The sequence below is a fragment of the Bos indicus x Bos taurus genome, chromosome 29, assembly GCF_003369695.1.
Source record: "Bos indicus x Bos taurus breed Angus x Brahman F1 hybrid chromosome 29, Bos_hybrid_MaternalHap_v2.0, whole genome shotgun sequence".
NCBI classification, from domain to species: domain Eukaryota; kingdom Metazoa; phylum Chordata; class Mammalia; order Artiodactyla; family Bovidae; genus Bos; species Bos indicus x Bos taurus.
The window spans coordinates 5,732,489-5,756,857 of NC_040104.1; the positions used below are offsets into that span (position 1 = coordinate 5,732,489).

Consider the following 24,369-nt stretch of genomic DNA (forward strand, 5'->3'; position numbering starts at 1 on the left):
CAGCAGCCTGCTGAGGGGCCTGGCCAAACACGGGCTGGTCACCATGACTGCCTGACCTCTGGGGGCCCAGCCATAGGCCTCGCTGAAAGATGCTGACAGCAGCCCATCTTGGGAGCTCCACCTCCCACGGGAGAGCCGGTCCCCAAGAGCAGGCTGATGCCAGGGAAAGCCCACGGCCCTGGGCTGATCCAGTGCCACTCTATGCCCACCGAACTGCCATGGGAAGTGTGACCAAGGGCTCGGGCTCAGTCAGGCCTCAGAGGCCAAGCCAGGGGCACGAAGGGAAGACGACTTCACCCCACCACTCCCCAGAGGGCTGAGAGGGACTGGGGCTAGATTCCTGGAGCTCCAGGGCCCTGCTCACATCGTTCGTGGTGTCCCAGCACAAGCTGACAACCAGGTGAGCGTTCAGAGTAATCCCCTCAAACCTCCTGGAGCAACAGGAAACCCCAGAAGGGCTTGCATCTCCAGCCGTGCTGGAGCAGGGCCAGCTGGTGCCAGCAAGGCTCTTCCAGGGTCTGTGTCCTCTTAGCGCCAGGATGCGGGCATCCACAGCGCTCGAGGACAGGGGAAGGCCGCAGGCACGGCTCCCCCCGCACAGGCCTTGAGAAAGTAGCAGCAACAGCCCTGGGACAGCCCTGGAGGACCAGTGGTTAGGAGTCTGTGCTTCCACTGCAGAGGGCACAGGTTCGATCCCTGGTGGGGGAACTAAGATCCTGCGTGCCAAGTGGTGCAAATAAATAAAACAATAACAGCCCAGGGACTTCTCTGGTGGTCCAGGGCTTGGTTAAGAATCGGCCTGCCAATGCAGGGGGCACGAGTTCACTTCCCAGTCCAGGAAGATCCTACATACCTGGGGGCTACTAAAGCCAGTGCACCACAATACTGAAGCCTGTGTGCCCGTGCTCCGAAGCAAGAGGAGCCACCGTAATGAGAAGCATGTGCGCCACAACTAGAGAAAGCCCGTGTGCGGCAACAAAGACCCAGTGCAGCCCAAAATAAATTTGAAAAAAAATTTTTTAATTTAAAAATGATAGCCCTGCCACCAGACAGACCACACCTCACCATTACATGGCTCTCAGGGACCAGCCTGCACCCTGCCTGCTTTACTAAAAGCCTGGGAAGACACAGTTAGGGTCCAGAGCTGAGTTGTTGCTGTTCAGTCTCTAAGCTGTGACTTTGGGACCCCATAAACTGCAGTGCGCCAGGCTTCCCTGTCCTTCACTGTCTCCCAGAGTTTGCTCAAATTCATGTCCACTGAGTCGGTGATGCCATCCAATCATCTCATCCTCTGTCGCCCCCTTATCCTTCTCCCCTCTTTCCCAGCATCAGGATCTTTTCCAATGAGTTGGCTCTTCGTATCAGATGGCCAAAATATTGGAGCTTCAGCATCAGCATCAGTCCTTCCAATGAATATCCAGAGTTGATTTCCTTTAGGATTGACTGGTTTGATTTCCTTGCTGTCAAAGGGACTCTCAAAAGTCTTCTCCAATACCATAGTTCGAAAGCTTGGCCTCCACAAACTGAGCAATCAAGAAGGCATTTGGCTTATAGTTCCCCCTCTTGGGCTTCAAGAGCAAGAGTGCAATCTTGGGGCCAAGCGGCTTGCATTATAGCTCCCACACGCTTTCAGGGACCTTGGCCTAGCTCCTTAGAATTTTTGTGCCTCCCTTTCCTCTCGTGCAAAGTGGAGACAAGCTGTGGGGATTAAATGAGATGATACTGGCACACAGAGGTATCATTCGTACCCAGCCTGGTCCCTGCCCGCTGCCCTGCACTCCAAATAGAGCCACAGATTCTTCTCTCCCACCTCCCCAGTTAGCAGAGGGAAGGTGGTCAGAACCCAATGGGTCAACTCAGGATCCAGACCTCTCGTCCTCCCCATCTATTCTGGGGTAGATGCCTTTTCTGCTCTCAGGATCTCTGCTCCCTGAGACTAGCTCCAGGGAGCGCACCCCACCCTAGAGCCATCCCCACGCCTGCCAGGGGCTGATGAGTTCCCGCCTCGTGTGGGAGAAACTGGTAAAGTTTTTCCTCCAGGCACACATCCTGAAACACCCAGCCAGGGACTGTCAGGTGCAGGGCCTGGGCTGTGGGGAGCACCCTTCCTCTCTAGATGCCAAGGTTCTGGCACCCTCCTGAGGCACAGCCAGGGAGTTCAGCGGCCAGGAGGGAGGTGCAACCCAGGAAGAAACTTGACACAGAGAGACAGGACCAAAAGAGGCTGCCCAAGAACAGCGGGACCACCCACCCCCTCACACCCTCCACAGCTTTTTCTTGAACATCTACTGAATATCAGGAACTGGTCAAGGCACTGAGAACTCAGCACGGGGTGAGACAGAGTCCCTGAACCCATGGAACCTGCCTGATCCCCTCCTCCCTGTGCATTGACAGATTCTACCAACAAAACCCGTGGGACTAAATAAATCAGCCACTCCCCTTCCCAAGGTTGAAAATACTCACAAAAAACTTACCATAACAAGCTCCTTGTCTCAGGCTGGGACTCCCCAGAAAGCAGAGTCCGAGACCAGGACATGGCTTGGGACAGGCCGCTGGTTTGGGGCAGCGGTCCAGGGAGCAGGGGTGAGGGGCCAGGGAAACTGGGACGGGCTGGAGCTGAGCCGGTGAGCCTCGAGTCAGAAGCATCGTCCTCTCCCCGCCGGCTAGGTCAGTCCGTTCACTTTGCTTTGAGTGGGGTTTCTGTGGCTTGCAGTCCAAATCATTCTAACACAAGTGGATGAGAGAGTGTTAGGAGTGAGCCCTCCAGCCCTGTGGTGGTGGCATGTTTGTGGGCTTCAGGAGATGCTTGGTAGAATGTGAGAGAATTGCTGCTGTCAAACCAGGGATGTGTTACCCCAGTCAGACAGGGGCTTGGGCAGAGCCCAGGGGGAGCTTCCCTGGGGGCCTGTATATGAAACAGAACTGAAATAAACCAGTTATACAGTAGGCAGCTTACCCCCCCCCCACCTTGATTCCTTAAAATAACTGATTGAATATGAATTGATCCGTGACGCGCCTCCCCCCCAACCCCGAAGTGCTGAAAATGGAGAAAAAAGGGACTTCTTGATAACATTGCCTCTCTTTTGCTGAGGATTTTTGCAAGGCCTGTTCACTAGAAATTATTGTTGATTGAAAGTCAGAACTTTCAAACCAAATGCTGCGTGGGGTCACACTGGGTATTGGCAGCAAGTAACTTATTTTACCAACTGCATGGTAAACCCCAGAAGGTGCCACCCCAGCAGGTGTGGTTCAGAGACCCCCTTCCCCTGGCTGGAACTCAGGAGATGGGCCAACCGTGTGACAGAGTCAGCCGGAAGGAGCCTGGGTCTCAACACCATGGGGAGTGGATACCAGCCCATCCAGATGACTCTGGACCGTTAGTTGAACAAGAACTAACTTGTTTCAGCTTCTGTTATTTGAAAGCTTTGTAACCTCAGTTGAACTTATATTCAATTAATACACAACTGGAAGCAAGAATTCCCAGGTGGTTCAGTGGTAAAGAATCCACCTGCAATGCAGGAGGCCTGGGTTCGATCCCCTGGAGAAGGGAATGCAATCCACTTCAGTATTCTTGCCTGGGAAATCCCAGGGACAGAGGAGCCTGGTGGGCTACAGTCCATGAGGCTGCAAAGAATCAGACACGACCGAGTAACTAAAGAGTAATAACAAAGAAGCAGAAAGGTAGGCAATGGCTATGAAGGTTTTTTCCAGCCCCCGAAAGTGAATATGTTTCTGTAAACAATCTCTTTTCTTAAAGCATATTTTATATGGCCAAACTTAATATTTAATATGTGATGACTAAATATTTAAAACCTTTGGCTTGAAAGGGGAGCAGAGTACTAGCCACCTGTGCCCATATTTCAGAGTCCAACTCTCATCTTTTTAAAAAAGAGTGTTTGTGATTTCCCTGATGGTCCAAGGAAATGTTTAAGACTCCGCACTCCCAATGCAGGGGGCCCGGGTTACATCCCTGGTCAGGCTACTAGATCTCACACGCCACAACAAAATAAATAAATAAAATAAAACTGCTTGTTGTATACAGAGGATGGATAAACAGCAAGGTCCTACTGAATGGCATAAAACACTGCAAACAATACCCCGTGATAAACCAAATGGGAAAGAATATGAAAAAAATACATGAATGTGCATAATTGAATCACTTTGCTGTAGAGCAGAAATTAACACAACACTGGAAGTTAACTATTCTTCAATAAAATTAAGGGGGGGAAAGAGTTTGCTGTTTGGAAATAGTTTGTGTGGCAATATCACACAAGCCTCAAGCATAAGAAAAGGTGTGTGACATCATTAGTCATCAAGGAAATAAAAACCATTAGATTACCACTATACATCCATTAGGAAAATTGGAAGCACTGACAATTCCAAGTGTTAGAAAGGACATAGAGCAACTGGAACTTTCATGTTTTCTTGGTGGGAGTGTTAAAATGATTCAACTACTTGGAAAAATCGTGTTCTCTACCAAAGCTCCACTCCTGGGTATATATTTGTGATGGTTAATTTTATGTGTTAACTTGAATAAGCCACAGTACCCAGATGTTTGGTCAAATACTATTCTAGATGCTTCTCTGAAGGTTTTTTTTTTTTTTTTTAGATGAGATTGACATTTAAATCAGTAGACAATGCCAGCCTACCCTTCAGATTTTGGATTTACCAAGCTTCCACAATCAAATAAGCTGATCCTTAACTCATAATAGCCCCAAACCAGACATTCAACCCAGATGTCAACCAGTCAGTGATGATACGGTCACCCAGTGGAGGGCTTCCCTGGTGGCTTAGATGGTAAAGAATCTGCCTGCAAGGCAGGAGACCTGGGTTCGATCCCTTGGTCAGGAAGATACCCTGGAGAAGGGAATGGCAACTAACTCTGGTATTCTTGTCTGGAGAATTCCATGGACAGAGGAGCCTGGCGGGCTACAGTCCATGGGGTCGCAAAGAGTTGGGCACAACTAAGCAACTAACACACCCAACGGACGCTGCCACACACCACAAGGATGAAACCCACAGACATTACACTAAGCCAAAGAAGCCACACGGAATAATGCCTGATATACGACTGCATTTATGTGAATTCAGAAACATGCAAAACTAGTTTATGGCATTAGGAGCCAGAATGATGTGTGGTTTGGAGGGCACTAACTTTGAGGCGACTTTATGGGGTTGAGGTATTAGAAACATTCTCTCTCTCTTGATCTGGTGGTAACTGCAGAGGTCTGCATGAATCTGAAAACTCACAAAATCCACTTAAAGAGGAGTGTACTTTACAGTATGTGCACTGTAGGCATAATTATGTATTTATGGATGTATAATACCTCAACAACAGCAAAATTTATCCCTAAAGTTAAAAACCCAAATACACATTTGAGCTTCCCTGGTGGCTCAGTGGTAAAGAATCTTCCTGCCCATGCAGGAGACACATGTTTGATCCCTGATCTGGGCAGATTCCACAGGCCAGGGAGCAATTCAGCCCACGCACCACAGCTGCTGAGCCTGTGATCTAGAGCCTGCGAGACATAACTATTGCTCCCTCACACCCTATAGCCTATGCTTCACAACAAGAGAAGCCGCTGCGATGAGAAGCCCGCATTCCGCAGCTAGAGAGTAGCCCCCACTCGCCTCAACTAGAGAAACGCCCTCACAGCAATGAAGACCCAAATTAAATTAAAATTAAATAAATAAGTTAACTAATTTTCTAAAAACAAGTTGAGGTAAATTTGTCTTTTACCATTTTCATATTGGTTTGCTTTCTATGAAGCAATGATTCTCTGTGGTACTTGTGGTTCGCTGGCATGAGGACTCAGCTCCTGAAATAGTCCTTTAATCACAACCATCTAAATTGTCTTTTTGGAAATTGGCTTTTAGCTCACTTTCACTGTGCATAGGCAACAGACTCTACAATTTCAATCCACTGGAATGCGCTGACATTTCTACGGAATCAATTTTGGTATATGTTACACGCGTATTGAAAAGAAAGTGTATTCTGGGACTTCCCTGGTCCAGTGGTTAAGAATCCTCCTCGCAATCCAGAGGACACAGGTTCAATCCCTAGTCGGGGAACTAAGATCCCAAATGCAGTAGAATTAAGCCCATGCTCCTCGACTACTGAGCCACAACTAGAGAGTCCATGTGCTGCAAGGAAAGATCCTCCATGCCGCAACTAAGACCCAACGCAGCCAAATAAATAAATAAAAGTGTATTCTGTGGTTGTTTGGCTTTTCCATATTATTTTGAATTTTTTCTCTGCCAGATCTATCAGTTACTAAGAGAAGCATGTTAAAATATCTGAATATAGATGGAAAGAAAATATAAACGAAACAAGACTGGCAAATGCACACACACACACGTAATGACTTCAGCTTTGTGTATGTCTCATTGCAATTCCATCATGTTTTGCTTTATAAAGTTTGAGGCCATGGTATTAGATACATACAAACTTAGAGTCTTTTTACTTCTGGATAAATATTGAGGCTTTTCTCATTAACAAAATCCCCTCTCTATATTTTTTTGTTTTTCATTCACTATGTATTGACTTTTGGCTTCCATGCGCTGTTGTCCTGATACTGATGCAGCTACGCTTTCTTTCAGGTGGTACTGGCACAGCATGCCTTTTCACCCTTTCACTTTCAGCTTCTCCATCCTAGGCCTGAAATGTGTTCTTATACAGAGAATGGACTTTAATGTTCTTTTGTCATTCTGACATCCTGTGTCTTTTAATTAGAACCTTTATATCTATTTACTTTTTTTGACCTAAACTTTTCCTTTTGAGATAACATCTTGCAAAACTGGAGTGCTACAAAGTCACACCCAGGATGTTGACTCTGATACAATCTAACCATCTTGTGCAGAGTGCCCTGGCTTCAGCTGGACTCCTGTGAGTGTGTGTCTGCTGCTGCTGCTGCTGCTGCTGCTAAGTCGCGTCAGACGTGTCCGACTCTGTGTGACCCCCATAGACGGCAGCCCACCAGGCTCCCCCGTCCCTGGGATTCTCCAGGCAAGAACACTGGAGCGGGTTGCCATTTCTAGTTCTATGCAATTTTATCACCTGTGTAGGTTCACGCATCCACCACCACAGTCAGGACCCTGAACAGTTCCTCACCACACGATTTCTTACATCATCTTTGATAACCACACCCGCGTCTCTCCCCCCCCACCCCCCCACCCCCGCCCCAGCTCCACAACACTTCCAATCCCCTTGCCTGTCCTTAATCTCTGGCAACCACAATCTGTCCTCCATTTCTATAATTTAGTCATGACAAGAATGTTATATAAATGGAATCAAACAGTATGTAAGCTTTTGGGATCAGCTTTCCACCCCCCCCCAACTCAGCACACTTCTCTGGATTCCGGTTGCCCTGTGAATCAATAGTTCATTCCTCTTTTTGAAAATCAATTAAATAATTAATTTGACTGCACTAGGTCTTAGTTGCCCCACCTGTGATCTTCGGTCTTTTAGTTTTGGCACGAGTCTTTTTTTTTTTTTTCTTAGTTGCAGCATGTGAGATCTAGCTCCCCGTCCAGGGATCGAAACCCACCCCCGACTCCTGCATTGGGAGTATGGAGTCTTAGCCACTGGACCACTAGGGAAGTCTCAGTTCATTCCTTTTATTCCTGAGTCATATTCCTTGGTATATTTAACCACTTACCCACTGAAGGATATATGTGTTAGTCTGGAGGCTTCCCAGGTGGCTCAGTGGTTAAGAATCCTCCTCACAATGCAGAGGACACAGGTTTGATCCCTGGGTCGGGAAAATCCACTGGAGAAAAGAATGGCCACCCCCTCTAGTATTCTTGAGGGGAGAATCCCATGGACAGAGGAGCCTGGCGGGCTTACAGTCCATAGGGTTGCAAAAAGCTGGATACAACTGAAGCAATTTAGCAGCAACACACACATGCTTAAGCACACCTACCATAAATTGTGAAAATGAAAGTTCCTCAGTCGTGTCTGACTCTTTGTGACCCTTTGGATTATACAGTCCATGGAATTCTCCAGGCCAGAATACTGGAGTGGGTAGCCATTCCCTTCTCCAGGGGATCTTCCCAACCCAGGGATCAAACCCAGTCTCCCACACTGCAGATGGATTCTTTACTGTCTGAGCCACCAGGGAAAAGTGGGAAAATGAAAGAATGCCATTTGCAGCAACATGGATGAACCTAGAGATTATCATACTAAGTGAAGTAGTCAGAAAAAGACAAATGTCATACAATATTGTTTATATTTGGAATCTTAAAAAAGTGATACAAATGAACTTATTTACAAAGCAGAAACAGACTTATAAACAGAAAACAAATCTGTGGTTACCAAAGGGGAAAGGGGTGGGAGAAGTAAAGTAGGAGTTTGGGACTAGCAGATACAAATTACTATGTATAAAATAGACTCCACGTGGCTCAGAGCAACTCTGAGCTTGCGCTCTAGAGCCTGTGCCCTGAGCAAGAGCGGCCATCTCAGTGAGAAGTGTGTGCCACAAGTAGAGGGCAGTCTGCATGTAGCAATGAAGACCCCCCAAATTTTTTTAAAAAAAATAAAGAAAACCTCTAGCTCAATGCCTGGCCCATAATAAATGTTCAATAAATGGCTGAACACAATTTTTGTAAGAAGCCAGCTCTGCAGGTATTTTCATCACCCTTACCTTAGGGGCTATCTCAACATCTTGGGAAGGTGGCATCTTTTCTCTCACCATACATTTACACAAGTATGCAATTGAGCAAGAGGGGAAAGAAAACAACTGATGATATGCTGACCTCTAGCAAAACTTGAAGTTCAACATTTTCAGCCAAGTCATCATTTGAGCACTTGCATGTATAATGAAATAAAGAAATATTACTACTTTGAGATTTCCTCTCCAAGTAAAGTTTTTTAAATCAAGTTTTTTCTTATTCAATTTTTAAAATCAACATGTTATTCAAGAATAAAAGCCATCATGTTCATGCATGGCAGACACCAATACAATAATGTAAAGCAATTATCCTTCAATTAAAATTAACTTTTTTTTTTAAAGAATAAAAACCAAATGGATTGTTCTAATCACAACAGATAGAAAATCAATCTTTTCAGAGACAGCCCTCAATAGGTGAGTCTTCTGTTTTTTTTTTTTATTTTAAATGTAATTGTATTAATTTATTTTTAAATGCTTATTTGTATCTATTTGACTGCTCCAGGTCTCAGCTGCAGAGTGTGGGATCTAGTTCCCTAAGCAGGGATCAAACCTGGGCCCCTGCATTGGGAGTGTGGAGTCTTAGCCACTTGACCACCAGGGAAATATCCTATGCTTCTGTTTAAATAGTGTATTAGTCAGCGTTCTATCCAGAAACAGAAGCAGTAGGGGAGACACAGATAAGAATTTTTTAACGATTTCTTTATTTTTGGCTGCACTGGGTCCTCTTTGCCGCGTGGGCTTTCCCTAGTTGCGGTGAGCAGGGGCTACTGTGCATTGCAGGGTCCCGGCTTCTGGTTGCAGTGCCTTCTCCTGTTGTGGGGCACAGGCTCAAGGTGTGTGGCTCAGTAGTTGTAGTACATGGGCTTAGTTGCCCCACATCAGGTGGGATCTTCCCTGACCAGAGATTGAACCTGTGTCCCCCGCACTGGCAGGCAGATTCTTAACCACTGGAGCACCCGGAAAGTCCAGAGCTGTTTTAGATGTATTGCTTTGTTTGGGTATGGCGATCAGGATCACAGAGCAAATGAGGGGAAGGGATGGGACCTGAAGCCAAGCTCATTAGCTGCTCTTCAGTGTGAATGACCTGCATGGAAACACTAATTGTTGGAATACGCACTGGGGCATTGGGCTGCGCTGGGTTTGCAATCAGGAATTGAGATCATCAAAGCAAAGATTCCTGTTTGAAGAATGTACCTTTATCCCGAGGACTAACCAGCACTTGTGCCCAGTGGTGTCAGAGAAGACACCAAACCTCAACCAAAGGAACCAGAAAACCTCTGGGAAGTAGCTCATGAAACCTCAGAACACCTGCCTTGCTTCATGAACCCGGAAAGTTGCTCCATGTCCATCCCACACTGGGACCAGATGCTGCTGGCCTGGTTCCGACCCTGTATTAGTTATCTACTGCTGTCTAACAAATGACCCCAAAGTTTATTCACTTAAAATAATAAACATTTATTATCTCCTTCTCTGGGTCAGAAATTTGGGAGTGGCTTGACTGTGGGGTTGTTGCCCAGAGTCACTGTTTTAAATATAGTCTTTATTATTATTTAGGTCTGGCAAGGCCAACAGATCAAGAGGCATCTGCCATCGAAGAAATAGTTTCTCACAGATCCCAAGAGAAGGGGGCATGCCATCCTGGGGTAGGGGTGGGGGGGCGTCCACCCGAGGATGTACCGGGGGTGGTCAGGAGGCAGAGGGAGATGGGAAACTTCGGGCAGAGCCTCTACTGTGGTTTCCATGGAAAGAAACACACAAGGCAGGGTAGGCAGGCCAAGGATTGGGGAGTTTGGATCATTGCAGTGGGCTCTGGAGCATAGGGGCCATCTCTGGTTGTTTGGTACCTGGCCCTGGGGTGACTGTGGCAGGTGTACGGCCAGGGTATAAGAGCCCATTGAGGGAGGCGGGACATGGGCTCTGAACTGGTCAGTTTGCATCTGAAAGGCACACTGTCAGGCCAATCGTCTACCATCGCTTTTGTTGTTGTTCAGTCACCAAGTGCTGGACTGCAGCACACTAGGCTCCTCTGTCCTCCACTGTGGCCCAGAGTTTAGTCAATTCATGTCCATTGAGTCAGTGATAACTATCTACCCATCTCACCCTCTGCTGTCCTCTTCTTTTGCCTTCAGTCTTTCCCAGCATCAGGGTCTTTTCCAGTGAGAATTAGTTAACCCTGCAGGGTCAGTCAGGCCCTAGAAGTCAGAGCATCAGAATACAGAAAATCAGACTTCCCTGGTGGTGCAGTGGCTGACACTCCACACTCCCAATGCAAGGGGCCACGGTTTGATCCCTGGTCAGGGAACTGGATCCCAAATGCTGCATCTAAGACCCAGCAAAGCAAAAAAAAAAAAAAAAACAAACTAGAAATTAAAACACGTAGTTAACACAGTCTCTCATGAGGTTTCAGTCAGCATTGCAGCTGGGGCTGCAGCCATCTGAAGGCTCGACTGGGGCTGGAGGAGGCCCTCCAGACGGCTTGCTCACGTGGGTGGTGACTTCGTGCTGCCTTGGCAGGAAGCTTCCGCTCCTTATCACCTGAACCTCTCCCCAGGGCTGCTTGAGTGTCTTCCTGGTTGGCTGGCAACCGGGAGAGGGAGCCAGGAGCAAGCCAGAAAGCTTCCACGACCTAGTCCCGGACAATCTGCACCATCTCTCCCACACCTGTGAGCTGGAAACAAGTTACTATGTCCAGCCACACCCAAGGGATAGGAGATTGACTCCAAATTCTGACGGGGAAAATGCATCTGTAGACATATTTGACAATTCTCACAGTCTCTTTCAGCTGAAATCACAGAAGCTCAACTCCAAACAAGAAGCATGTCTGAGGTCATGTGAACAAATCAGAGGAAGGACATGGCCTCTTGGAGACTGGAATCATAGCTGAAAACTCTCTCTCTCTCACACACACACACACATGGGCTCAACTCTCTCAGCTATAAACAACCCCACAGTCTGCTCTGAAGTCACACCCTCACAGACTCTTTTTGTGCAGGGGCTGTGCTGAGCCTTCACTGCGGCGGGTGGGCGGGCTCAGAAGGTGTGGTGCACAGGCTTAGTTGCCCCGTGGCATGTGGGATCTTAGTTCCCTGATCAGGGATTGAATCCGTGTTGCCGGCATTGGAAGGCAGATTCTTAACCCCTAGACCACCAGGGAAGTCCCCTCACAGACTTTTGTGAAGAAAAGAAAGCTCTGGTTGCAGAGGAAGCTCCTGGTGCCTGGCCAGCACTGCCCTGCCTGGGTCAGGGAAGGACTCTGATGGGCCCAGCTCCCTGCCAGGGCTCAGCCCTTGGACCACACTGTGCCCGGGGCTAGGGCTTGGGTTTGGGTCACACGTGTCTGGAGGGCAGAGGCTGGTACCAGCAGCAGACGATGAAGGCTCGCAGAGTCAGAGGAAGAGAAGCCCATAGACATTACCAGGTTAGAGCTGAGCGACCAAGTCAGCTGTGTGTCTCAATCTCCCCGAGCCTGATTTATGAGCCCAATTACCAGTTGCCTTATTTTTGGCGTAAGAGGAAAAAGCCAGTGCTTCAAACTCTCAAAATGGGAACTTTCCACTCTCCTTGTTGCTTACTCACTAGGTCATGTCCGACTTTTTGCAACCCCATGGACTGTAGCCCAGCAGGCTCCTCCGTCCATGGGATTTTCCAGGCAAGAATACTGGAGCGGGTTGCTATTTCCTCCTCCAGGGGATTTTCCTGACCCAGGGATGGAACCCACGTCTCCTGCATTGGCAGGTGGGTTCTTGAACACTGAGCCACCAACTTTCCCCAGATGTGGCCTAATCAGTAGGTCTAGCTGGAGACTTAAACATACTGAGCCCAAATCTTTGAGAAACCACCATTTTCTCAAGGTTGACACACTTTTGAGCCAGAACCCAGCTGGGGATCAGCCAATGGGCGAACTAAAAGCCTTCGTTTATTTTCTCCCCTAGATGCTTCTCTTAAGATCAAGGCTCAGGCAAGTAAGTTGGAGGAATAGTAATCAGAGCTCGCAGGATCCTGGGCTATTTTCCTGACTTTGTGGAAAATCCCATCTGGAGATGTATAGGCTCCCCACCCTCACCCCGGTGGAAAGTCTTCCAAGAGGAAGATTTGGAGTTCAAGTTTTGCTGCCAAAAGCACTTCCTGGACAAATACTCAACAGTTCTTGGGGGTAAACGTCTCCATAGGGTCATGAGAGGATCCTCGCAGTTATTCGTGCTCACCCTGGTTTCATTTCCACGTGTTTGCAGAGCTGGTTTCCAGCCTCTCGGCCTTGAAAGCAAACTGCAAAGCAGGCCAGGGGTTGAACATGACCTGTGCTCTGGCTTCTAAAATTCCTGTGGCTCCCTCTTGATTGCAATCAGGAAATTTAACAAGTCACTAACATTAACATTGCAAATAACCACTCCCGTTGTCGGCTAGATTCGTGCAAAGCACATTTGAGAGCATTTTCTGGGGCTCTTTGGGAAAGAATGTAGGCTAGGCCGTCAGTCTGCCTGGGTGCAAATTCCAGCTCTGACCTCAGTTTTCTCATCTGTAAAATGGAAGTTTTAAGGCCCACCAAGTGTCTGGCACACAGAAGGTGCTTGGTAAATACTGTGGCCTTTCGTGATGTCAGAAGAGGAAACAGGCCCAAAGAGGGTATGCTGCTGCTGCTGCTAAGTCGCTTCAGTCATGTCCGACTCTGTGCGACCCCATAGATGGCAGCCCACAAGGCAAGAACACTGGAGTGGGGTGCCATTTCCTTCTCTAATGCATGAAAGTGAAAAGTGAAAGTGAAGTCGCTCAGTCGTGTCTGACTCTTCATCTGCGACCCCATGGACTACAGCCCACCAGGCTCCTCCGTCCATGGGATTTTCCAGGCAAGAGTACTGGAGTCGGGTGCCATCGCCTTCTCTGCAGAGAGGGTATACACCTGGGGAAAGGCAGCCAGGGCTCCAGGGCTGGGAAAAGAGTCTTCAGGTGGCTCACCAAGTGGGCTCGGGGGGAGTGGGCTGGAGGCGGGGAATGGAGCCTAAGCTAGAGCCATCCGGGACCTTGACAGAGCCAGGAAAAGGTGGTGCAGGCCAGAGACGAGCCTGGGAAGGACTCAGCTGACGTCCCTGCAGCTTCTGGAGTGGCAGCAGAGCAGGGCCCATAGGCTGAGACCTAGACTCAAGGCCCCATAGCAGGCTGGGCTTCTACAGGTCAGCGGTGACTCCCTAAACCCCTAACCCCCAACCTCCCTGGTCTAATACCCCAGGGAGGGAGATTATTGAGTCTCAGAGCTGCCACCAAAGGGCAAACCCTCACAGAAACTGGGATCAACCCCTTTATTCCACCTCTTCTGACCCAGCTGCAGCTGGTTGAGGACTGGGAGCGCCCACAAGGACTGGCGTTTTGAGTCTGTAACCGCTTGTCCCTCCTCCCCAGCTGGAGAGCAAATCCGATCAACAGGCTTTAAATGTTCCAGTGCCCCCCCTCATTTTTTCCCCCTGCAACTCTTTATTTATTTATTTTTGGTTGCACTGGGTCTTTGTTGATGCACCCGGGCTTTCCCTGGTTGTCGAGAGTAGGGTCTACTCTTCACTGCGGTGCACAGGCTTCTCATTGGGTGCCTTCTCTTGTTGCAGAGCACGGACTCGAGGTGTGTGGGCATCAGTAGCTATGGCAGAGAAGCATAGCTACTCCTTGGAATGTGGAGTCTTCCTGGACCAGGGATCAATCCCATGTCCCCTTCATTTGTAGACGGATTCTGTGCCACCAGGGAAGTTCCTGATCCAGCCTTTAAACTGGAACCAGTTTCACTTCCACCCCGACCCTGAAAGGCTGCAAGCCCAACCTGTTAGGGTTCCTGTCTCCATATAATTGAGTGGGGGAAGGGGGTCACCAAAGTTACCAGCTCGCAGGGCACCTGGTAACTGCAGTCACCCTGGACTGGGATATAAAAAATAGTGGTTCAAGCTGGGAGAGTTGTAACAAGCACAGGTTCTGGGACCAGAAAGCCCAGGTTCGAATCCTGGCTTGTGGCGTGTCTTAAAGGAGGTTGCGGGCTTCCCTGGTGGTTCAGATGGTAAAGAATCTGCCTGCAATGCAAGAGACCTGAGTTCACTCCCTGGTTTTAAAAGATCCTCTAGAAAAGGAAATGGCAACCCACTCCAGTATCCTTGCCTGGAGAATCCCATGGATAGAGGAGCCTGGTGGGCTAGTCCATGGGGTTGCAAAGAGTTGGACACGACTTAGTGACTAAACCACCACCACCACAGATTTTGATGTTTTCGAGTTGTGATGCTGGAGAAGACTCTTCAGAGTCCCTCAGACAGCAAGGAGATCAAACCAGTCCATCCTAAAGGAAATCAAGCCTGAATATTCATTGGAAGGATTGATGCTGAAGCTCAAGCTCCAATACTTTGGCCACCTAATGAAAAGAACCGACTCACTGGAAAAGATCCTGATGCTGGGAAAGATTGAGGGTGGCAGGAGGAGATGACAGAGGATGAGATGGTTGGACGGCATCACCGACTCAATGGACATGAGTTTGAGCAAACTGGGAGACGGTGAAGGTCAGGGAAGCCTGGCGTGCTGCAGTCCATGGGGTCGCAGAGTCAGACACGACTGAGCAACAACAAAGGTGAGTCAGCAGCGTCTCCCCTGGGGCCAAGGGAGGCAGAACGGAACTTGATCCAGTCTCTGACCTCACGGGGGAGGGCTGGAGGGGCGACACCTGGGCAGGCCAGACCCCACAGAGTGGAGAGGCAGAAGTGCCCAGGGAACCTGGAAGAGGGCTGAGGGGCGTGACTGTGGGGGGTGGCAGGGAAAGTGGGGGAGGGGAGGTGGAGGCAGGGAAGTGGGTCGTCAGCGGCACAAAGGCAGGGAGGGGCAGGAGAGGTGGGCTGTCTGGAGAGCAGAGAGCAGCTCTAAGGGTGAACCAGGTGGCTGGGGGCGGGGAAAGTTCTGGAAACCAGAGAATTCAGATGTAGGAAGGCCTGGCAGGCTCATCATTCTGAGGACTCTGCCTGGAGAGCAGCGAGGAGCCATGAGAGCTCTGCGTTGGGAATGCAGGCCTTCTGGAATTATCTGCCTCCACACTGTCCCAGGAGCAGCAGGAGGCCTTGGACAGGCTGAGCAGTCACAGCCTTGCAGAAAGGAGACTTGAGCTGGGCCTGGGCAGGTGGTAGGATGCTCCCATGGTGGGAGGGGGCGCTGACAGAGGCCCCAGGAGCTGGAGGACCTTGACTAACCCCCTCCCAGGTCCCCAAGCAGCACGGCATGCCCAGAACTCCCAGGGCGGTCTTCAGCCACACACCTGGGCCCTGCTGGCCACCTGCCACACTGCCTGCGGGTGACCGTGGCACACATGAGAACAGGCAGCATGGACACGCGTGTGAAACCCTCGAGGGTGTGTGTCACTCCAAGTGGTTCGTGTGCACAGCACCGGAGAGAGCAGAGACCAGTCACCCTGCCTGTGCTGGGTGACGGAACCCATCACGCAGCTGTCAGGAACTGCGCATTCCCTACACGGAGGCCCTTTTCTCAGCTGGAGAGGGTTCCCAGGTTGCTGCGGCCCTGGGGGGTCAACCTCCTCCTGCAGGCAGCCCTCCAGGGTGGATCTTGCAGGTGTGGAATCTCACCTTCCTCTCTGGACCTGGAACTCCTCTTTGTGTCTTGGCAGCTCTGAGGGCCTGAAGCTCCTTCAAGGCCCAGCCCAGCCCTCATCCTCTTTGAGACAGTCTGGGAAGGGCTGGGGATCCCCAGTGGCCACCCGGTCCCTCAGTGACCACAGCACAGCTTTCCTCTCACCGTGTTTATTCGTCTCAAGGGCAGCCCCTCTCCCAGGGGAGGCTGGGCTCATATTTTGCGGCTTCCAAAGATGGGACGGTTCACATGCTCCGGGGAGGCCAGGAAGGCCTTGAGCTTGGGCCGGGCGCTGAGGCGGGCCACGTAGGCTGAGAGCAGGGGGAAGGGGTCCAGGCAGCCGGGGACCAGCACCTGATGATTGAGCAGCAGGTCCAGCAGGTTGTAGTCGGCGAAGGAGATCTGTAGGGCAGGGGGCGGGAGGGCTTGAGTGGGATCAGAAGAGAGGGGGCGCTGCTTGAGGGGGCAGAACACTGACTGCTCCAGGAGCCAGTCACGGCCTTGCTCTGGGCCTCGGTTTGCCCATCTGAGAAATGGACCTCCAATGGCTGGCCAGCGCTCACCTGGTCGCCCACAATGAAGGCCTGGCCCCCCTGATTCTGGGACAGGAGGGTCTCGAAAGGCTGCAGGTGCACCGGCAGCTCCTGAACATATTGGGCTTTGTCCTCCTCCTGTGAAAGGAAGTGATGCCTGCGGTGGTCTGCGGTGGGCCTGGGCCCGGGCAGCCTCCCCGCCCCAGCCCTGAGCGCCGGCCCCAGCGGCTCACGCGCTTGTGGTGAATGAGGTGGCCGCAGTGCCTGCGGAGGTCTTCCAGGCCGTCGTTCACCATGTCCACCAGCGCCGCCTCCCGCTCGTCTGTGCCGTAGAGCCCTGTGTCAGCGGCCGGGCGGAGGGTCACGTTCTGTTCAGGCTGGGGTCCGGCCCACTCAGTGCTCCCCTCTCCCCCCAGACCTGAAGGCCTCAGGTCTGGACACCCAGGTCTCCTGCTCTGGGGGGTCCGCTCTGCCCAATTCTGCCACTCCCGTCTCCACGAGCCTAAGGAACGTACCCAGCAGGAGCCCTGGCGCTCGTCTTTGAGACCAGACCCTGGTCCCTGGGACTCGGGGACTCCCAGCCCAAGCCACCCCCGGTTCCTCCTCCAAGCTGTCCCCCTGCAAGGGCCAGCCAGGCTCTGATTGCGCCTCCCCAGGCCTGAGGGGTGCCCGGTTGTGGGGCCTGGCCAGAACCTGGCTCTGCAGACTGTCGTGTCCCTCTGAGTGCAGGACTTGCATGGGGCAGGATGGCGAGAGGCAGGCTACACCAGAGGCCCCCGTCCTCTCACCCTGGCTCTCGAAGAAGTCAGGGTGGGCCTGGGCCTGGCTGCTCCCACTCCCTTTCCCTGACTTCCTTGATGTGGGATCCCCTTCCCACATCCTCCTGTACCCACCCCCCAACCCCCAAGCTGGCCGAAAAAGAGGCAGTCACCTCCCCAAGCCACATTCCTGCCACCCTTGAAACAAGGCCACAGACCTGCTCATTGTGTGCACCAGGCTTTGCAGATTCAGGTGAGGCCAGGCAGGAGGAGACCGGCCTTGAAGCTCCTGGTCACACCCACAGTGACTCTAGACTACAGCAGCATGTACCTTGTGGTGGCCAGTGACCACCTCTGAGCTGTCATCCAGGAAGCGATGAACCCAGGAGGGCTGCCGGCCCAAGCCATGTGGTCCCTGCCCTGGGGGGGCTGGAAGCCCCAGCCCTGTAACCTAGAACCCTCCTAACCCAGGCCCTGCCCCTTCCTCTAGGGCCATCTGGCCCATCCCCCAGCCGTAGGACCAGATCCCAGGACATCTGGGTGGGACCCTTCAGGAGCTTTCCTGGACTGGGCTGCCTTCAGCCTCGGGACTCACCAAAGGAGCGGCCCAGGTGTCGCAGGATGGCATTGGACTGGTACAGGGTGAGGTCTCCATCCTGGAACTTGGGGAGCTGCCCGTACAGCTGGGAGGGGTGGGGCACGGCTTGGTAAGGGACACTGAGCTCAGCTGCCCCCTACTCAAGGGTTGCCCCACCTGTCTGGGCACCGTCACTCACGCAGGAGGCCTTGAGTGGGCCCTGCAGCCAGCTCTCCTTAGTGACCACCTCCTCCTTCCAGCTCTGGTCCTGGTCGGCTAGCAGCATGCGCAGGGCCTCGCAGCGCCCTGGGGGAGGGGAGGATGGGGCAGTGGGGGTGGGCAGAGACCCCAGCCTCGCAGCAGCCCCCTGTCAGGAGTGGATGGGAGCTGGATGTGGAGACAGGACACAGACCAGAGTCTGAGCCCCCTGAGAAGATGAGCAGCGGATAAAGAGTGCAGCCCCCGGCCCCCACAGCGTCTGGGCCAGGGGACAGGGCTGGAGGCCCAGCCCACTTCGCCCCAGGGAGGGACCCGAGAGGGAGGAATAGAGCGCACCGCCCGCGGGCCCCCTGCCCCCACAAAGGACGCTGCGGCGGGACCCCAGCCCGCGACCCCGCCCCGCCGCCCCGGGGTCCCGCCTCCGCCTCGGGCGCTGTCCAGACTGCGCGTCCTGCCGGGGCCCTTCGCCCTCCTAAAGGAGCAGCGGCCGCACCTCGGGTCGGGAAGTAGACGATGGTGTAGGGCGGCACTAGGGTAGGCAGACAGACCGGACGATGCGGGAGGATCGGGGGTCAGGCCGCCCGGGCAGGAGGTGGCTCGGCCGGCCCCTTCCCCCACACGGTCCAGACCCTACTCACTGGAGGCGGCGGAGTTCAAGTGTGGCAGGAAGTGGGGAGGACCCAGAGGCCGTATATTTAAGGTCCTGCTCCACCCCGACGCCCCACCCCGGGAATCCGCCGAGTCACCGAGCGGATCTGGGTTGGGGCGAGGTGTGGGTGTGGTGAAGCCGGGCCGGAGGGGCCCACCGGCTCTCCGCAGCCGTGCACCTTGCCTGCTGTGCAGCGGTTTTACAAGAGGCTCCCACACTCAGCACCGGGCCGCCACTACCGGCCTCCTCACCGCACCTGAACACAGCATCCTCAGGGCCCCCAGAGGGCCAGGACTGAGCGCCCCAGCACCGGCACACAGTAGGTGCTCCATAAATGCTTTTTGCTTGAATGAATGCTATTTCAATAAACACCCATTTCCGCAGCCTGTCTCCTTTATAATAATAGCAAACCCTCAGGGACTGAGGGCTGCCGCTGAGAAATTTACACCTATTACAACCCTAAGACTTGGTCCTGTTCAGATCCCATCTTACAGAGGAGGAAACTGAAACACAGAGTGATGTTCCCAAGGTCAGAGGGCTAGTGAATACATCGGGTTGGATTCAGGGCATCACCTTCAATCCTCACGGTCTTCTGCAGGGCCTTGTTATTGACTACGTCTAAGGGTTCTGTATGCATAAGGCAATGGCACCCCACTCCAGTACTCTTGTCTGGGAAATCCCATGGACGGAGGAGCCTGGTAGGCTACAGTCCATGGGGTTGCTGGGAGTCGGACACGACTGAGCAGCTTCACTTTCACTTTTCACTTTCATGCATTGGAGAAGGAAATGGAAACCCACTCCAGTGTTCTTGCCTGGAGAATCCCAGGGACAGGGGAGCCTGGTGGGCTGCCGTCTATGGGGTCGCACAGAGTCAGACATGACTGAAGCGACTTAGCAGCAGCAGCAGCAAAGTATATGTAAGAGCTTTATTGCTATACAAAATTCACCCTTACAAAGTGTATGTTCTGTGGGTTTTGGTATATTCAGTGTTGTGTGATCATCACCACTAATTCCAGAGCATTTTCATGACTCCAAAAAGAAACCCTGGATCCATTAGCCATCACGCCTCATTCCCCCTCCTGCCATCCCTACCTGGAGAATCCCATAGACGGAGGAGCATGGTGGGCTACAGTCGCAAAGAGTCAGACACGACTGAGTGACTGACACGCACGCACACCATCTATTTTGTCACTATGGATTTGCCTCTTTGGGGTATTTCATAAAAATGGAATCATACACGATGTGGCCTTTCACGTCCGGCTGCTTTCTCTTAGCATAATGTCTTCAAGCTTCATCCATGTTGTAGGATGGGTCAGGACATCATTTCTATCTATGGCCAAATAATATTCCATTGTCTGGACATATGCATTTTGTTTACCCACTTATGTATTAATGGACATTTGGGTTGCTTCATTTTTTTACTGTTATGAGTAACACCTTCCCTGATAGCTCAGTTGGTAAAGAATCTGCCTGCAATACTGGAGACCCTGGTTCGATTCCTGGGTGGGACGATCTGCTGGAGAAGGGATAGGCTACCTACTCCAGTATTCTTGGGCTTCCCTGGTGGCTCAGCTGCTAAAGAATCCGCCCACAATGCGGGAGACCTGGGTTCGATCCCTGGATTGGGAAGATCCCCTGGAGAAGGGAAAGGCTATCCACTCCAGTATTCTGGCCTGGAGAATTCCAGGGGTCACAAAGAGTCAGACACATCTGAGCAACTTTCACTTTATGAACCTTGTAACACTGTTATACACAAGTTTTTGTGTGGACTTATCAATTCCCCTGGGTGTACACCTAAATGTGAAATTGCTGAGTCACGTGGTAACTCATTTTGAGGAACTGCCAAACTCTTTTCCAAAGTGGCTGCGCCATTGTATAAGCCCAGCAGCGGCCTGTGAAGGTTCCAACTTCTCCTCATTCTCACCAATGATTGTTACTGCTCGTCTGTTTCACTGTAGCTGTCCTGGTGAGTGTGTGTATAACTTACGTGATATCTTACCACCGGCCACGCCTGGGTTTGGCTTGTGGGGAACTGGGTAGAGAAGGAACCATCATCTTTGCCTTTAGGGGAATTACAACTCAACTCAGAGTAGGAGGAGATAGACACAAGTCTTTTTGTTTTTTGGCTGTGCTGCGGAGCATGTGGAATCTTAGTTCCCCAACCAGGGATCAAACTCACACCCCTTGCATTGGTAGTGCAGAGTCTTAACCATTGGACCACCAGGGAAGTCCCCAAGCACAGGTCTTTATCACACACTGATTAGTGTGTCTCAGCAATGATTGGACTGGACATAAGGGAAGACACTGAAACAAGTACAATATGGTCTTTACCCTAATGAACTCTTTGACTAAAGAATGTAAGACCTTCAACAGCAAGTCCATCCACCCAGCCTCCATTTATCTGTCTGTCCATCTATATACCCATCTACCCAGTTATTCAGTTGGTTAAGAATCCACCTGCAATGCAGGAGACCCTGGTTTGATTCCTGGGTCAGGAAGATCCTCTGGAGAAGGGATAGGCTACCCACTCCAGTATTCTTGGGCTTCTCTTGTGGCCCAGCTGGTAAAGAATCCGCCTGCAATGCAGGAGACCTGGGTTCAATCCCTGGGTTGGGAAGATCCCCTGGAGAAGGGAAAGGAACCCACTCCAGTGTTCTGGCCTGGAGAATTCCATGGACTGTATAGTCCATGGGGTCGCAGAGTCAGACACAACTGAGTGACTTTCACTTTCACCCAGTTATTCAGCCATTTGACAACCAAACATTAGACCAGTAGTCCATCAAAACATCTACCTGTCCGTTTACCCACCATCTCATTTCCCCAGCCGCTACTCATTTACCTACGCAATCATCCTCTACTTGTCTGTACCTCCATCTTTCCATTCACCCATCTATCCATCCAACCAACCATCTGTCTATGAAACCATTAGCCATCAAATCATCTACCCATCCTTCCATGAAGTCACCCAACTGTCCATCCATTCATTCATCCAACTTCCCATCTATCTTCTCAACTATACATCCACCTGTCCATTTATTCATCCTTCCATCCATGTTTGTCTATCCATCCAGCTTCTCAATTGTTCATCCTTCCCACCACCAACCATTCAAACCCATCAAATCATCTGGCAACCAATCCAACCACTCACTTATCTACCAAACCATCCATCCATTCATTTGTCCACCACTGATCCACCTGGGCATCTTGGACCCTGGAGTTGGACATGAAGGCTTTGCTCCTTCATTGAAAATGCTTCCAGCTCACATACCCTGACCAGTGATAGTCCCCACTTCTTTGGCTTATACTTTGGGACACATTTCTCAACACTTCCCCACCTTCTTAGCAGGTTATTTGGACATGGATTCTTTCATCTCATGTGACAGGCACAGTTTTTTGAGCCTTTCCAATACACCAGGAACCTGATTGGTCTTTTCTCATTTAATTTTCACAAAGGCACCATGAGGCAAATACTAGGTCAATCCCTATTTTCCAGATAAGGAAACTTTCTTACCCACTTTCCATAAGGAAAGTAAGACTCAGAGAGATGAAATACCTTGCGTAGGGTCACACAGCAAATGCAGGGGAGATCCCAGGCCTGCAGGTCCATTCTAAGACCATGCAGAAAACAGGAGAATTCTCTAAGGGATGTTTGCAGTCCCTCTGGGGATGCTGTGCACGCCTGGCCTCTGGGAGGAGCTGTGACCCAGGGTGCAGAGGGACTGAAGGATGCTGAAGCTGAGCCTTCAAATGGTCAACATGAATGGTCACAGTGAGCCACCCTTGACCACCGGCCGGCATCCACTGGCCTCTCAACCCTGGCCTTTGCTCAGATTCACTCAGGGCTCTGTGGAGGCCGTTCCCTCTGCCTGCAAGTCCACCCGCCCCGCTTCATGTGGTCACTCCCATCATCCCTCTGGTCTCGGCTCACAGGTCACTTCCCCAGCCCCTATCCAATCAAGGTCCCCACGCTCCTTCTCTGACAGCCGGTCAGGCCCTTCCCTGTGCTCACCCCTCCAGTCGGCTCTGAAGGTGCAAACCAGGTGGGAGGGCCCAGGAAGGTGCACAGCAGGGGGTCCACAAACATTTGCTGAAATCGAGTCTCCTGGGAGTTTTCTCCGACCTCTTGTGGCCTTTGCAGGGGTTACAAGCCCTTCCTCCCTCCTGAAGGCCTCCACCCACAGACCCTGTTGGATTCCAGCGCCTTGGAACACCCCATGTTCACAGCTGGTCCCTGCTTGGGACCCTGGGACTCACCCAGGTAAACATCAGTGGGCAATGCTTAGAATGTTGCCCATCTGCCCATCTCCCCCATGAAGCCTTCCTGATGCCTAGGTCCCTGCCCCAAAGCTCTTGGAGACTGTCTCTCGGCCCTTTTCTGAATTAGATGTGCCTGAAAGCAGGGGTCTGTCGTGTTGGCCCAGGGCTGGATCCCGGCAGACCTTTAGTGTTTACAAAAGAAATACATGAATGGATGGCCATGCTCTGGCAAGAGAGGCCAGCGCCACCAGCTCAGGTGGCAGGTGCTTGGTGGGATCTGGTTCCCTTGGACAAAGGCCGGTGCGGGGGGCAGGTGAATAAATCATGAGGGGCCCGGAGCAGGGCCGGGGCAGGACAACTGACCTCATTCTGGGAGGTGAGGAGCCGGCAGCTGGGTGGTAAGTGGGTTAGGGGCAAAACCTGGGGGGAGGGGCACACAAGAGGCCGCTGCAGGCTGCCTGGCCCACCCTCACCCTTCTCCCCAAGAAGCAGGAAGTTGGAGGTCGGCACAGGTTAGGTGGGAGGTGCGGGCGGAAGTGGGGTGGTGGGCAAGTGCAGAGATACCCCAGGGCTCTGGGTTGGGGAAAGGGGGGCAGATCTGGGATGGGGCTTAGGGGGATGGTTTTTCCAGAGTCCAAGAGCCATCCTGGGAGAGGGCATCCTACGGAGAACAGGAAGAGCAAGAATGCACAGACAGAAAGAGGGACAGACTGATATGGGAAAGAGTCTCACCCAACAGAGGGAGGCAACTGACAAAGAGATGGGCACAAGTGGGCAGAAGGACCCACAGGAACACAGCTGGGCAGATGTCAGCAGGGGGCAGGGGGTGGAGTGAGAACGGCGGGTGAGATAGACACAGAGAGACCCCCCGGAGCAGAGGGGCCAGGGAGGGGCAGAGAACAACACAGACTCAGAGGCGGAGGGGCATATGGGGAGATGAGCAGAGAGGCTGCTGTGACGCGAGGAGCCCCGGGCACGGTCTGTGGCAGCCTGAGCGCGGTGGGTGTCAAGGTAGGGTTTCAGGGAGGGGCTGTGTGAGGGGTCCAGGGAGCTAGGAAAGATGGGGTTCTTGGAGGGCCTGGGGCCCACCAGCCCCTGGAGCCGGAAAGAG

General features: G+C 51.8%; 1 protein-coding gene across 3 annotated transcripts; it reads right to left on the reverse strand.

Moving 5' to 3' along the window:
- Positions 1 to 16,419: 16,419 nt before the first annotated feature.
- On the reverse strand, positions 16,420 to 19,057 carry LOC113886404 (glutathione S-transferase P-like). Of its 3 annotated transcripts, none has more exons than XM_027532579.1 (7): positions 18,991 to 19,057; positions 18,846 to 18,881; positions 18,333 to 18,439; positions 18,152 to 18,239; positions 17,032 to 17,135; positions 16,829 to 16,936; positions 16,420 to 16,667 (listed from the first exon to the last, which is right to left on the reverse strand). In XM_027532579.1, coding segments are annotated over exons 1-7 (633 nt in total). In that variant the 5' UTR covers positions 18,992 to 19,057; the 3' UTR covers positions 16,420 to 16,478. The 3 variants fall into 3 exon arrangements, with proteins under 3 accessions (XP_027388380.1, XP_027388382.1, XP_027388381.1); XM_027532581.1 differs by having other exon boundaries at positions 18,333 to 18,520; positions 18,991 to 19,005; XM_027532580.1 differs by having other exon boundaries at positions 18,333 to 18,520; positions 18,846 to 19,010.
- Positions 19,058 to 24,369: the final 5,312 nt, after the last annotated feature.